Source organism: Artibeus jamaicensis, unplaced genomic scaffold, assembly GCF_021234435.1.
Source record: "Artibeus jamaicensis isolate MK-2021 breed Jamaican fruit bat unplaced genomic scaffold, CSHL_Jam_final contig_456, whole genome shotgun sequence".
In the NCBI taxonomy this organism is placed as follows: domain Eukaryota; kingdom Metazoa; phylum Chordata; class Mammalia; order Chiroptera; family Phyllostomidae; genus Artibeus; species Artibeus jamaicensis.
The window spans coordinates 4,166,894-4,180,338 of record NW_026521839.1 but is presented as its reverse complement, the minus strand read 5'-3'; the positions used below and the strand labels follow the sequence as shown (position 1 = coordinate 4,180,338).

The window sequence follows — 13,445 nt, the reverse complement described above, 5'->3', positions numbered from 1 at the left end:
GGAAGGTAGGGAGTGAGCCCTAGAGACATCTGGGGGAGGGGGCCAGGCTCTTGTATCCACCTCTGCTTTATAAATAGATTTAATAGAAGAGATGACACATTGACGTCAACATGCTGCCACTCACTGGAACTTGAAACACATTCTATCCACGCTTCCTGAAATACAACTCCATTATCTTTTTCCTTTTTGGGTATCAGACCTGAGGTTTCAGACTAAACTTCTACTTAGCTCTATTTAATATTTCTTTATTGATCAGTTTGTCACAACCTGGCCAGTGGGAGCTGCAGTGAACAGGCTGCTTTGTCCTCTCAATACTGCCTCATTTTTTAAAGCACCTTTATCTTCTGGCAAGAAGACATTCCAGGCCCACTGTGATCCGTGCTCAAAATACAAGGTGAGCCCCTGTCTCAGGAGCTCTGCATGGTGTCAGAGGCCCAGGCTGGCCCAGGATCCACAGGGGAGCTGGTTGTAGCAGGAAGACACAGCTGTTGAGCCACCAGGGTAACATAGGCCCAGGAGAAACCGACCTTTCTTTTTTTTTTTTTTTTTAATATTTTATTTATTTATCTTTAGAGGGGAAGGGAAGGAGAGAGGGAGAGAAACACCAATGTATGGTTGCATCCGGGTGTAGGGAATGGTTGGGGGGGGAGAGGGCAGAAACCGACCTTTCTAAGGTCTTGCGTTCATGCAGACATGTCCAGTTTGGCTGTCGTCACTAAATCCTTTCTCATTTCATTCTAATACAACTTTTCCTATAACATACCTCCTTAAAATGAATCCCTTTTTTGCTGGATAAATAAGACGGCATATTCACATAATGGAATACTCTTCAGCAATAAAAAGGAACGGACTACTGGTCCATGTTATAGAAACCTCAAACACATGCTGGGCGGAAGCCTGCCCCCACACGCCATGCCGTGGGACTCCCTTTACGTGAGACGTCCGGAAGACGGAAGCCTATAAACGAGCCCACTGGGGGTCGCCTGGGCTGGGGTAGCAGTAGGGGCTTTGTGGGGAGAGATGGGTTGTGGTGAGGAGTCGCACAACCCCACAGTGAGCTTAATACAAAGCACTGAATTTACATCAGAAGAGGCGAGTTTATGAGCATGTGTAAATGTCAGCATTACTGGTAATAAAATTAAACCCTTCTCCCAACTTCAACTGGTTATACTGACCCAAGACGTTCCATTATATTGATTTTTAACTAAAAAAACTCCCAAAACCCAAACCTACTTTCCATGCCATGCAGTTTCTAGATCCCTCCTGGTCACAGGTCTGCCTTATTTCTAATAGCCGTATCCTCGTCTGGCTCCCAAGTACAACTAGACCATGGCAGTTTACTGCTGTTCATTCCTGTCATTTTTCACACAGGAGCTTCATTTTTAGGAAATATTTTGGTTTTCCCCCAGTAAATGAAAAAGACCAACAGCCACTACGACCGAGGCGTCCTGCAGTGCTGGCGGGCAGCGGGGGCGGGGGGCGGCTGTGTCCACCGGCTGTTCCCCAAATACGTCTGAACCCAGGCTGCCTTCTGGGTTTTTTTTTTGGAGGGGGGAGGTAGGGAGGTTGTCAGTGAGGGAAGTGCACAAATGACACATTTGAAAATACTGGATTTAATAGAAAATGTCACATTGTAAACATTGATCTATTAGCTTAGAATACAACGACAGCACAATCACAGATGGAAGGGGCCGGCCGGGCAGGGTGTTTGAGGCGGGAAAGGACTTCAGGAGCATGTGTGTGGTCTGGGCACTCAGCCCCTAGGGAGGCAGGAGAATGTGGCACTCATGTTGGGACCAAACTCATAACGGCACTGCTTGCCCCAGGCCCTGTCCCCCTGGCCGAGCACCACACTAGAAGTGCGCCAGTGTCCATGGCCCCAGCGATTTTCACACCGATCGGTCTAAGATGGGGAGCCACTGTGAGACCTGGGGACAAGAACACAGGGCTCCAGTGGGAAAAGGGCCTCCGGCTTCCTCTCGGCGCTGGAGGGTCCCTGAGGGAGGGCGTTTGACGTCTCCGGGCCCCCTGAGGCTCTGAGTTGATCAGCAAAGCCTTCTCCTTAGCCCTATCCTCCCAAATCCTCCCCCAAGGAGTCCTCTGAGTTCACGGAAAGGCCAATTGACAGAGAGAACTGAGGAAAGGAGGTAAGTGACCGAATTCCTTGCCTGGCGCTTGTTGCTGACCCAGGGACTGCCCCTTATGCTGACTGTAGACATTGAGGATTTGTTCACTCACCTGCAACAGTGACTCTCAAGTGGGGGGGAGGCTGCTCAAGAGGGGCTCTCCAGCCCCCCAAAGAGGCTTTGTCCAGTACCACATGTCCCTGTTCCCCCGAAATGAGAATCTCTGCATGATGGTAGGAACTCCCGACAGGAGTGTGTGATACGTGTGAAGTGTCAGGCAGAACAAAAAACTAAAAACCCCTAATTTCTGTGGAGCAGGTATCAAAATTATGGAGAGATTTTTTTCCCTGATTGTTACAACAAGTCACTTTTCCCGTGGCTAAACTCCAGCACCGGACCTCACGCCATGCCCCCGGGAACAGTAAGTTCAGTCATTAACCTGGAGTAATCACACTGGGTGGAAGAAACCCAAGTCTGTCTTCAGGAGGTCTCTGACAGCAGGGTTAGCGCAGGCTAATCGCTGTACGGTTTCTTAGAAGACTGGCTTTTCTCTGTTTCCTTCTCTTTGATGCTGTACAAGGGGTCCACCAACTTGTTATGAACAAGCATTAAACCTACAACAGAATCGAAAACAAGTAGTCAATGCAGGTCAGGGCAGAGTTCCACGACCACCAGCCATCATGTCCAGGAGCTCTCAGACTTAGTCCTAGAACCGACATGCGTCATTTTCCCTCCTTCATGCCCCAAGCGACCCAACGCCCTCGGCCTAGGGGGAGGGTCCCCAGGACTCGGTAAATGCCACCTCTAGGATGACCATGAAAAGGTTAATCTTTCAAGCAAAGAACAAATTCCAAATTTTTATGCTCAGGAAATGAGGTTCTTGCACACGTTTGCTTAAGGCCATGTGTCCGTTTAGGTGGAAGAACAGAAGACCCGCAGGAAAGGCCTGTGCGAGCTGGCAGGTGCCCCGAGGCTCACGTTTTCTTTCCTCCTCCTCCGAGCAAACAGCTCTCCAGAAACAGCCCACACGGGCAGGGACGATGAGACAGGACTGTACTCCAAGATGGGGTTTGCGTTGTATGAGACCCAGAGTCGATGATTAACGTGCCCAGAGCACGACCACTAGCTCCACCTCTCACTGCCGCACGTCCTGAACCGGGCCACCTGCTCCCTGACCCCCCCCCCCCCCCCCGCCTCACCTTTGAAATACTTGACGGTCTTCACCTTCAGCTCCAGGGTGGCATCCTCATCACACACAAACACGGTGCGGGGGTGCTGCTGGAAGGCGGACACGGTCCACATGTGGTTCACGCCCTCCTCGATGGCCTTGTACAGAGCGAACGCCTTGTGAGCGCCTGTGATGAGGATCATCACCTGGGGCCGGAGAACAAGCCCGGGGTGGAGGGGGCGCCTCCAGCCGGGGCTGTAAGGACTACACTGTTCTTCATACCGTCGCGAGCAGCTCGTGTGCAGCGCACACTGTGCTCCAGGCTGCCCTGTGCTGTCACAGGTAGTTGGGGGGGGGGGCATCGTTACCCCCTTGGTCTATGATAAGGAGAGGCGCTGGGGTTGGGGGGCAGGGGTAAGTAACTTGCCCCAGCTCATTTCAGACCCTAAGCACATGTCCCTGCCTCCGGGCCACCGCGCCTCCCGGCCCCACTGGTGGTGTCTGCGAGTCCCTGTGCACAGATGTGCTGCACACAGGCCCATCTCTCGCCCCAACAGTCCTGACACTGGGTTCTTAGGGGGCCCAGGCTGGGCGAGCTTTCACATCACAAACAAAAGACGGGTCCCATGTGATGCTGCTGAGAGTCACCTGAGTTAGTAAGGTCCAGTCCCAACAAGGCTGTGCCTGAACCTGGTCACTCTCAGTTCCGAGTATTAGACCTGCTAATGTGGCTTGGAGTGATGCTTCTTGTTTAACTAAAACAAGGGCACAGGCTCTCTTCAACAGTTACAATACCAAGAAAGCTAGTGGCAGCCGGTGATTGTAAAGCTCTCAGCTCTGTGAATTTCCTTTCATTGTAATTCAGTTGTACCACGGAGCTGCAAACCGGACTTACTACTCCTTTCTCAAAAGCTGAGGAACGGAGGCATAGAGAGACCATGACTCTGTTCAGGACCCCAGAGCTAATTCTGGAGGAGAGAGAGAATTTCCTGATTTCCAGCCCCGGCTCTCTCGGGTTCGGGCACACTAACACAAGGGTGGGCTCATAAGCCACAAGCCCAGGACCAGCAGTGCCCACCCCAGGCTCTGGTTTAAGGCGACCCAGCAGAGACCTGGCGCCATCACACATTTCACTTGAGACAGAACCTTTTTCACTGGCTTAGATGTTTATTTACAGACTTGGGCAAAGCAGCTTAGAGCTAAAACATGCTTCTCACTAAATATACCCCAGGAAGAAAAAACGGAACCACAAAAAATTCAAATGTTACCCAACTTTCTAGGGAAAATCTTGCTAAGTTCAGTTTAGGACACTTAGATTTCAATCCCACTTTCCCACATTTATGAATCCCTGAATGCAGCACGATGACCACAAACATCCTGGGGCCACGGGCGGGGCTCCCTTCAAACACCCTCTGCCGACTGCCTGGACCCGGAGGGCCCCTCACACCCAGCTGTCAGGGGCGCTGGGCCCCTCTGCCTGGAGAAGCCCCTCTGGGTACGCGGGCAGAGGCCAGAGCGCCTGCGGTCTCCCAGGCTGCCGGTGCCCAGAGGAGCCGCCTCACACTGGGAACAGCAGTTCACGCCAAAGAGGAAGGAGAAACTGTGCAGGGTCAGTCAGGACTTATTCCTAGTTATATCTCGATTTTGAATACAAGTGTGTCTAGGGGGTACCTGCGCAGTTACAAGTTTTGAACAAAAAGACCAGTCAACCCTCTAGCAAAGGCCTATGGACCCCTTGTGCCCTTACCTCTCTGGCATCCATGACAGTGCCCACGCCCACCGTCAGGGCCATGGTGGGCACCTTGGCGAGATCTCCATCGAAGAACCGAGCGTTGGCCAGGATGGTGTCCATGGCCAGTGTTTTCACACGGGTCCTGGACACCAGACTGGAGCCTGGCTCATTGAAGGCAATGTGTCCGTCGGGGCCGATGCCTGCCCAGGAGAGACGGTCAGGGCAGCCCTGTCAGTGTCAGGGACCCATGGCTGCCAGGGTGGCACTCCCCCGCCCCCGGGGTCTGTAGAACTCCCTGAAAACCCTGTCTCTGCCCTCCTTCACTCCTGGGCAGGTGCATAAAGCACGTGATTTTCCCCTCCACCCCCTCCTGCCCATTGGGAACTTGCTACCATCCTCAAAAAGCTAAGCAAGGGGCACTCCAAATAGCTTCCGCCTCCCCTGATCATTGAGGCACACCCTCCCTCTCTTTCCTGCCAATAGTCAGGTCCCGCTACCCGGACAGAGTCACAGCGAGTAACACACACACACACGCACACGGCCTGGACAGGGGCTGCCAAGTCTACACAGTCTCAGAACGTGAGCGTCCCTGGCCTCTCCCCATCCCTAAGTAAAGGTAAACTCAGAGCAGTAAAAAGGAGTCCAGCTTCACAGCCCTGTGAGTGGCCCCAGAGCTAGCAACAGACGGCAGTATGAGAGGGCGGCCCAGGGGGGAGCAAGGGCCTGCCTTGTCCCACTACTCTGGCCAGCTAACCGTGGGCGAATCACAAACACTCCCTGGAGTCCACCTGGCTATCTATGGCGTGCATGGGCTGAGTATGGAATCTTCTGGAACTACATGAGCCTGTGCTTTTAACTGTTTAGATAATTGTCATGACTGAGCTGTAAAACTTTACGATTGGGAGACAGACCCGCAGAACCCAAAGTCAATGCCCTCCATTTACACACATAGCACTGAAGCGCAGGAGAGGAGGTACCACGGTCGCACAGCTGCCGAGCAGAACCAGGGCAGGAGGCTGGGGGGCCCCTCTGCCTCCCCGCCTCCCCAGGGTAACGAGGGCCTGGTGCTGGCACTGGCACAGAGAGAAGCAGCCGCCCGAGATAGGCACACATGCCGACCAGGCCGGGGCTGGCCTGGACACCGCAGTGCCGAGCTCACCTCCCACAAACAGCTCAATCCCGCCTGCAGCCTTGATCTTCTCTTCGAAGGCATCACACTCGGCCTGCAGGTCGGCCGCGTTCCCATCCAGAATGTGGGTGTTTTCTGGGTGGATGTCTGTGTGCTTGAAGAAGTTGTTCCACATAAAGGAGTGGTAGCTCTCTGGGTGGTCCTGAGGAAGACCTGTGGGGCCATGGCCACGCTCAGTCCTGCCCAGGCTAAACCACAGCCTTCCTCCCCAGGGGGCTGCCAGGATGTCCCTGGACCCCCACAGATGCTCTCAGGGGAATGCCAGGCAGGGAGCCTTGGGCGCCAGCCCTCTGACTCTCACCCCTGGGGACAGGCTGGACTGATGCCCCTAAGTGTCTAGCCACCGCCACCACCCATGACTGCAGGACTGGGCCTGAGCAGCTTCACACCAGAGGCCTGAGGAGTGGCCTCGCTCTGACCTCCTTTTCACAAGGGAATGACCACAGGCTGGGGGCCAGGGTTACTCTGGGCTGTTGCAGGCGGCCTGGGCACCTGTGGGTGAGGTGAGGCCCATCTGGAAAGCAAGCAGGCGCACCCCTCACCCTGTACCTCCAAACCACACACTCACCCCGGGGTACCTGCTCACCCTGGACCCCGGCCCGAACACCAGGTGTCAGAATTATCTCAGGGCTTCTCAAAAGAGATTTTTTTCATCCAAGAAGAAAAAGAATGTTTACAGTAAGTCTTTAATGTTTAATAACATTGAGAATGTTCATAGTCAGCCTTAAAAAGGAAGGAAATTCTGACACCTGCTATACCATGGATGCACCTCAAGGACGTTATGTTGAATGACCCTAAGCCAGGCACAAAAAGATGAGATGCCGGCCCAGTCAGGGCACATGCCTGGGTTGCAGGCCAGTTCCCTGCAGGCCAGTTCCCAGCAGGGGACGCACAAAAAGGCAACCATACATTGATGCTTCTCTCCCTCTCTCCTTCCCCCCCTTCCCCTCTAAAGATAAATAAATAATAAAATATTAAAAAAAAGAAAAAAAAAAGATGAAATGCCAGATGAGCCCGGTGCAGTGAGGCCAAGAGTGTGCGACGCAGACAGTGAGACGGCGGGGCGGGAGGTGGGGAGCTGGTGCTCCACGGTGCTGAGGTTCCATTCCACAGAATGGTCACAGTTGTGGACGGTGGTTCAGCAACAACTGCACATGCTGAACACTACCGACTGTACAAAAATGGTTAAGGTGGTACACTTCACGTTATGTGTACTTTGCTACAAATTAAAAAATTTTTTTCAAGTGAAGCCATTAAAGATTACGGGGTGGGGGTCAGAGAAGGAGGCAACAGAAGACCACGGCGAATTTTCCAGTAGTGGAAGGACACCGGTCTCACTCCCCTCCCAACGTCCCTGACAGGCAGGGGCACTAGAGGGTAAGCACTGGAGAGCGTCTGTCTAGACACAGACGTGGGGACACACCCCAGCCACCATCCTGCTTCCCATCACCTGTTCTATAAAGAAACGCCGTGGAACTGGGGAGGAGGCAGAGGAGAAAATGCCCGAATATTTTTTAAGTGCTTGCTTTAAACTCGGGGCTTCCACATCTGTTCTATCATTTAATGTTTATGGCCTATGAGGTCAGTTCTGTTAGCCCCATTTTACAGCCAAGTCAACCAAAGACTGGAAGAGATGGGTATCGCCAAATGTCACAGGTTTCCTGAGACATCTGGGCTCCTCTCCAGGGCTCAGCCTGCGAGGGGAGGAGGACAAACTCTCCCGGAATCAGGTAAGGATCGAAAGGGAAAGACTCACCCACGTACTCATCCATGTTGAAGGTCTTCACATATTTGAAGGACAGGTCTCCATTCTTATAATACTCAATTAGCTTCTTGTAGCAGCCAAGTGGGGTGCTCCCTACAAGAGACCACAGCCACGAATGCCCTCCAGCCCCAGCTCCCAGAAGCCCAGAGGGCACCCGGGAATGAGTCGCATCTGAGATCCCCCTAAATGCTCCAGTCCTGTCATGCATCGATTGCTTGTTTACCCCTCCTGTGTCCCCAGCAGACCATAAGCTCCAGAGGGGCAGAGCTGTGTCTGTTTCGTTCACTGCTAGATCCCCAGTGTGCAGCACGCTGATGACCGAAATGACTGTAATTAGTGCTCGAGTGCACATCAGACTCAATTACTGACACGACACTCCCTGAGCAACTACTATGTGCGTGACAGGGACGCGGAGGAGCAGGAGGCCCAGCAGCCACCCCGGAAGGGCTCGGAGTGGGGACGAGAAGCTGTAACGTCAGCCGTGCCACGGAGAAGCACAGGCTGCCTGAGGGTTCAGGGAAACGTCCCCAGGGAGCAGCGAACTTCCAGGATGAGTCTTATTAAAGTCAGTCATAAAACACATTAAAAAGTTATAAAACACATACAGGCACACACATACACACACAGACCGAGGGACCGCTGCAGACTACAAGACTAAAGATTAGCAGGCGGCCAGATGGGACATTGGACTTTTTGTTATAAAAGGTAAATGTGGACAATTACAAAAAAATGTTTAATACAGCCTGTATATTATATTGCATTGTGGGATGATTTTTAATTTTCTTAGGTGTGATAATGGTATTGTGGCTCGATAAGAAAATGTCCTTAACTGAGGAGATAGATGCTGAAGGATTTAGCAGTAAAGTGTCAAGATGTCTAGAACTTACTTTCAATTAATTCAGAAAAAAATTCATGTGTGTGTAGATAGAACATAAACCAGATGAAATGAATACAAATGTGACAAAAATGTTAATAATTGGTGAATCTAAGTCAACAGTACAGTACTAGCTACCCCTTCCGTTTTCCTGAATATTTGAAATTTTTAAGAGAAAAAGGTTGAAAGACCCCCACCCAAACCAGACGACTCTTTCTGTAACCCACCAACAACTTCTCATTTCCCTTGGAATAATAACCAATCCTAACAAAGGCTCTGCGTAACCCGGTTCCTGGCTACCTCTCCCTGCCTTACTCATCCTACTCCAAGCAATTCCACCCCAGGGCCTTTGCACACTCCTTTGGCAGCAGTGTTCTTCCTTCAGGGGTCTGCATGGCTACATCTCACCTCTTCAGGCCTCCACTCAAAGTTTTCTCAGGTCTTCCTGGCCAGCACGTCCACACTGCAACCCCGTCCCTGCCAGGACACCTCCCTGACCCCCTTCCTCGTCCACTGGTTTTTTTCCCTCGTATCACCGTTTAACAGACTCTATACTTTGCTCATTAACTTGTTTATTATCGCTCTCCTCCACTATAATTTAAGCTTCAGGACAGCAGAAATTTGTCTTTTTTGTTCATTGCTATATCGCCAGCATCTACAACAGCCTTTGCCACACAGCTTCCCTGTCCTTCCCCTGGGCTCCTTCATTTACTGTCTTGTCCCTTTTCCAAACCTCTAGCCTCCCCCTCAATTCTCTGAGCTCCCCAATATCTAGCCAATGAATTCCTTTTCCGTTTCAGTTAGCCAGAGTTGGTTTCTGTGGACCCAGAAACGCTGTCCAAAGCTTCATTGAACAGAAGGAAGGTTCCAAAGAACCTGTGTGGAAATGGCATGCTGGTTTGTGTGTGAGTCAGAAAGGGCCAGGCTGTGGAAGGCCCTGAATGCCACTCTGAGGAGCTCGGATCTGATCCTGCAGTTCACGGGAACTAGGGAGGGCTTCAGCAGGAGCCCTGACTCTGACCCGCACCCTGACCCAGCGAGAAAACAGGACACTCGTGCAGCCCGAGCATGGCCCGAGGCACTGGTGGTTTCACAAGAGCTGGCAGACACCGCTCCCACAAACCTCCAGTGCTGAGGTTGGCAAACTCAGCCCACAGGACAGATCCAGCCTGCTGCTGTCTTTGTACAGCTCTCATGAGCGAAGGATGGTTTTTTTTTTTTTTTTTTTACATTTTTAAAGGTTTTTAAAAATCAGGAGAATATTGCCCTGGCTGGCGTGGTTCAGTGGACTGAGTGCCTGCAGGTGAGCCAAGGGTTGCCGGTTTGATTCCCACTGAGGGCACATGCCTGGGATGCACGGTGGGCTCCCAGTAGGGGGTGCACAAGAAAGAAATGGATGTTTCTCTCCTTGTATCCCTCCCTTCACCTCTCTAAAAAGAAACAAAATCTTTTTTAAAAGATTATTTTGTGACATGAAAATTATGCAGACTAAAACGTCAGTGTCCATAAGATTTTGATCAATGCTCATCCACTTATGGGTTGCCTATGGCTGCTTGTGAGCTATAAGGACACAGTTAAGTTGCTGCTACACAGGCTGTATGGCCAGTGGAGTGTGAATTATTTACTATTTGGCCACCCACAGAAAAGACTTGAAGACCCCTGCTCTAGCGGCTGGGCCTTTGGGACAAACCCACCCCACTTCTGAAAGAAAGAGCTGGGACATTTGCTTTGAGGAGCTGGAGTCAAAATATCTTCCTATAAAGACAACATTCTGATTTTTCCCAAAGAAACTGGGACGGTTTTCACGTAGGTCCTGTGTTTAACCAAGCCCCACAGAAAATGCTTTGAGAGACTATCTCCTCAATGCCCCAAGGAGAGTGGGACTTGCTGGCAGCACTCCAGACGCAGAGAGAAATTTGTCATGACGCTAAACGTTTGCCTAAAGGCACTGGGACTTAATCGTGCTAAGGAGCCCACGCCTACCAGGGCTACTTAGGAAGTAGCCAACAGTCAAGTTCTTCCTGCTCCGGCAGTCTGCAGAGCAGGCAGTATCTGAGCCAGCTCATAAGGGAAGCTGGGCCCCCGTTTTACACGTCCCGGAGGCAGGGGGCTTGTCCACTCACAGCACCAGTAACTCAGAGCCCTCCTCCTTCCAGTCCCCTGGCTGAGCGAGCCCACCTACTGGCCCCCTGAAATCCCTTAATACCTACTCTCCCCCCCACCTCCAAACCATGGCACCCTCTCCATCCCACAACGCACCAGTGGGGAGCCCCAGGGTGAAGTACTTGTCTGGTCCTGGGTTAAACTGGATAATGCGGTTCCTGATGTATTTGGCGGCCCACTCGCTGGCCTGAGAATAGTGGTCCAGGATAATAAGCTTCATTTCGACCTGCAGGCGGCAGGTGACAAACGGTCTCAGCGGTAACGGTGGGGAGAAAGGGATGGAGGGGAGGAAGGCACTAACTTCCAGTTCACAGAGGAACTGACAGCTGGGCCCAGTGTCTCCACCCCACCAGGAGGTGCCGCTGCGGCACAGACCCGGGTCTAATCTCGATTCCTTCATTTACCTACTGCAGGATCTTGGTCTAAGGACCCAAGTTCTCTGAGACTGAGTTCTCTTATGGGAAAAAGGGGACAAAAGCACCTGCCTAACAAATTTCACGACAGTGAGCATTAAGAGACAGAATGCATGTAACCACAGTATTCAATACTTTGGCCACGATCTTGTAGCTCGGCCCATCCCCCTCTTCCTTACCCCTCCAGCCCCACCCGCTGGATACTGTCCACGCAGGAGCTCAAGCTACAGAGGAGCCGAGGGTTTATGGTGGGCCACTAGGGCAGGTGGGAGGCCATGTGCTTTGCTGGAGATGTTTTCTCTCCGTATGGGAGAGGTGTGCTGCCGCCAGCCGGCCTCGCTTGTGCAGCTTCAGTTTCCCCCAAAGTGCATGAGAGGTAAGGTAATCGCTCCTGAAGGGAGGGTGTTTGCTCCCCCGCACTGCGCTCAGAGTGGGAAGGCCCGGGCGGAAGTGACCGAACTGGCGGTGGGTGGGATGCGGGGGTGCTTCCATCGCCCCTCCGGCCCTATCTGGGGGTGGGGTCCCAGCGGATCACCGGGGTACCAGTCCTGGGGTGTTGGAGGCTAGGGCAGCACCCGGACCCCGCCCGCGCCTGCCCGCGAAGAGGGTCTTCGGTAGCCGGGCTCCCCACTTACGCAGACACCTCCCGCTGCGGCAGCAACAGCGCAGGCTGGCCTGGCCCGCCCCGCGCGGGTCACGGGGCCGCGGGTCACGCGGTGCCAGGCACCGCCCACGGGGCCGACTCCGCCGGGTGGACTCGGGTCAGGCCCCTCCTAGCCGGCTGCCTTCGACCCCCTGGGCGCCCCCCGCCCCCCTCTAGTGCAGGCCTGGGGCGCGCAGCCCGAGGGCCATGGAGACGTTATTTTGCTCAGGAGGGTGGAGACTTGGAGGCTCGCGTCGCTCCCAGGAATGCAGTACCAGGGCCCGGGGGCTAGAGCTGGGTTTTAGTGCTGGGGGCCGGGGGCAGGAAGGAGGAGCAGAATCCCTGCCTTAGAGTCTCCCGGGGTTGGGCCTGGCTTTGCCTCCAGTTTCTTTGTTTTTTTGTTTGTTTTTTTTTAAGATGCCACTTATTTTACCTCGATATTACAACTATTGTATTGTTTTAAATATACTTCGTTCTTTTCTGTTTTTTTTAAAGCTCATACTGGAGAAAAAATAGGTCCCTGGTCTCTCCACCTCAAGGTAAATAGTTTAGATTACATTCTAAATGTTTTTCCTTGAACATAACTTACATTTTACAGCAGCGGGAACGCACCACCCACGCCACCCACCACCAGCTAGGCAGCCTCGTTCTCCCATTCCCGCTCTCCCGTTCCCGCGACTCCCCTGTGCGCACAGCCCCCGGGGTCACCCCTCCCCTTGGCCCAGCTGCAGCTCCAGACCAGCTTCGGGAAGGTTCGTTTAGTCTGGTGAGACCCGGATGAGACAGGCGGTGGAGCTAATCCCTCTACGGTCGGAGGGCGTATCCTTTGGCCTCAGTGTTGGTACAGTTTGTTTTGAATTCGGTCAGAAATCTCAGCTCAGCAGGAGGATTGCAGATGTTTCACAGTGAGATTCCAACTCCAATCTTCAAGCGCATGGGATAACATGGGCCTGGTATGCAGCAGCTGCCTTCAGATCTTTGCAGAGGAGTGACTTCATGTGACTTAACGAGGGTCTGTTTCTTCTCCGTAGAGAACCAGGGCAGTGTCCCTGTTAAGCCCGGAAGCTCTGGAATCAGCCTGAGGTCTAAACGGAAAGACCTGGATCTGAACACTGTCCTAGCCAGTCTCCACTGCTTGAGTGACTCAAGCAAAATGACTCAACTTCTCTAGCTCTCGATTTTCTTTTCTGGAACACAGGGATTTAGTGAAAATTAAGTAAAACTAACCTCATGTGGCTATTAGTATTAAGTGAAAGATTAGCATAGTTTGGCATTCCTGGGTAGCCGCGATTACCTCTTCCTCTTCCTGTCCTTTCTGTAACCCTGGAATGCTCTCTCCCTGACCTTCACACCCCTCCCACCTGGTGCCTGG

The 13,445-nt window shown here is 52.7% G+C and overlaps 1 protein-coding gene across 2 annotated transcripts; it reads right to left on the bottom strand.

Annotated features, from left to right (window-relative positions):
* Positions 1-1,593: 1,593 nt before the first annotated feature.
* On the bottom strand, positions 1,594-12,140 carry GNPDA1 (glucosamine-6-phosphate deaminase 1). 2 transcript variants are annotated; one of them, XM_037147669.2, is made up of 7 exons: positions 12,066-12,140; positions 11,114-11,243; positions 7,972-8,073; positions 6,186-6,368; positions 5,042-5,226; positions 3,326-3,500; positions 1,594-2,740 (listed from the first exon to the last, which is right to left on the bottom strand). In XM_037147669.2, the coding sequence occupies exons 2-7, from the start codon at positions 11,235-11,237 to the stop codon at positions 2,640-2,642; spliced, it is 870 nt and encodes a 289-aa protein (XP_037003564.2). In that variant the 5' UTR covers positions 11,238-11,243; positions 12,066-12,140; the 3' UTR covers positions 1,594-2,639. The 2 variants fall into 2 exon arrangements, with proteins under 2 accessions (XP_037003564.2, XP_037003565.2); XM_037147670.2 differs by having other exon boundaries at positions 3,326-3,452.
* Positions 12,141-13,445: the final 1,305 nt, after the last annotated feature.

Coding starts and splice junctions, on each gene's coding strand:
- GNPDA1 (XM_037147669.2), bottom strand. CDS start 11,237: ATGAAGCTTATTATCCTGGACCACTATTCTCAGGCCAGCGAGTGGGCC. Junction 6,369..7,971: donor CAACATGGATGAGTACGTGG/GTGAGTCTTTCC, acceptor ATGGCCCCACAG/GTCTTCCTCAGGACCACCCA. Junction 5,227..6,185: donor GATTGAGCTGTTTGTGGGAG/GTGAGCTCGGCA, acceptor TCTCCTGGGCAG/GCATCGGCCCCGACGGACAC.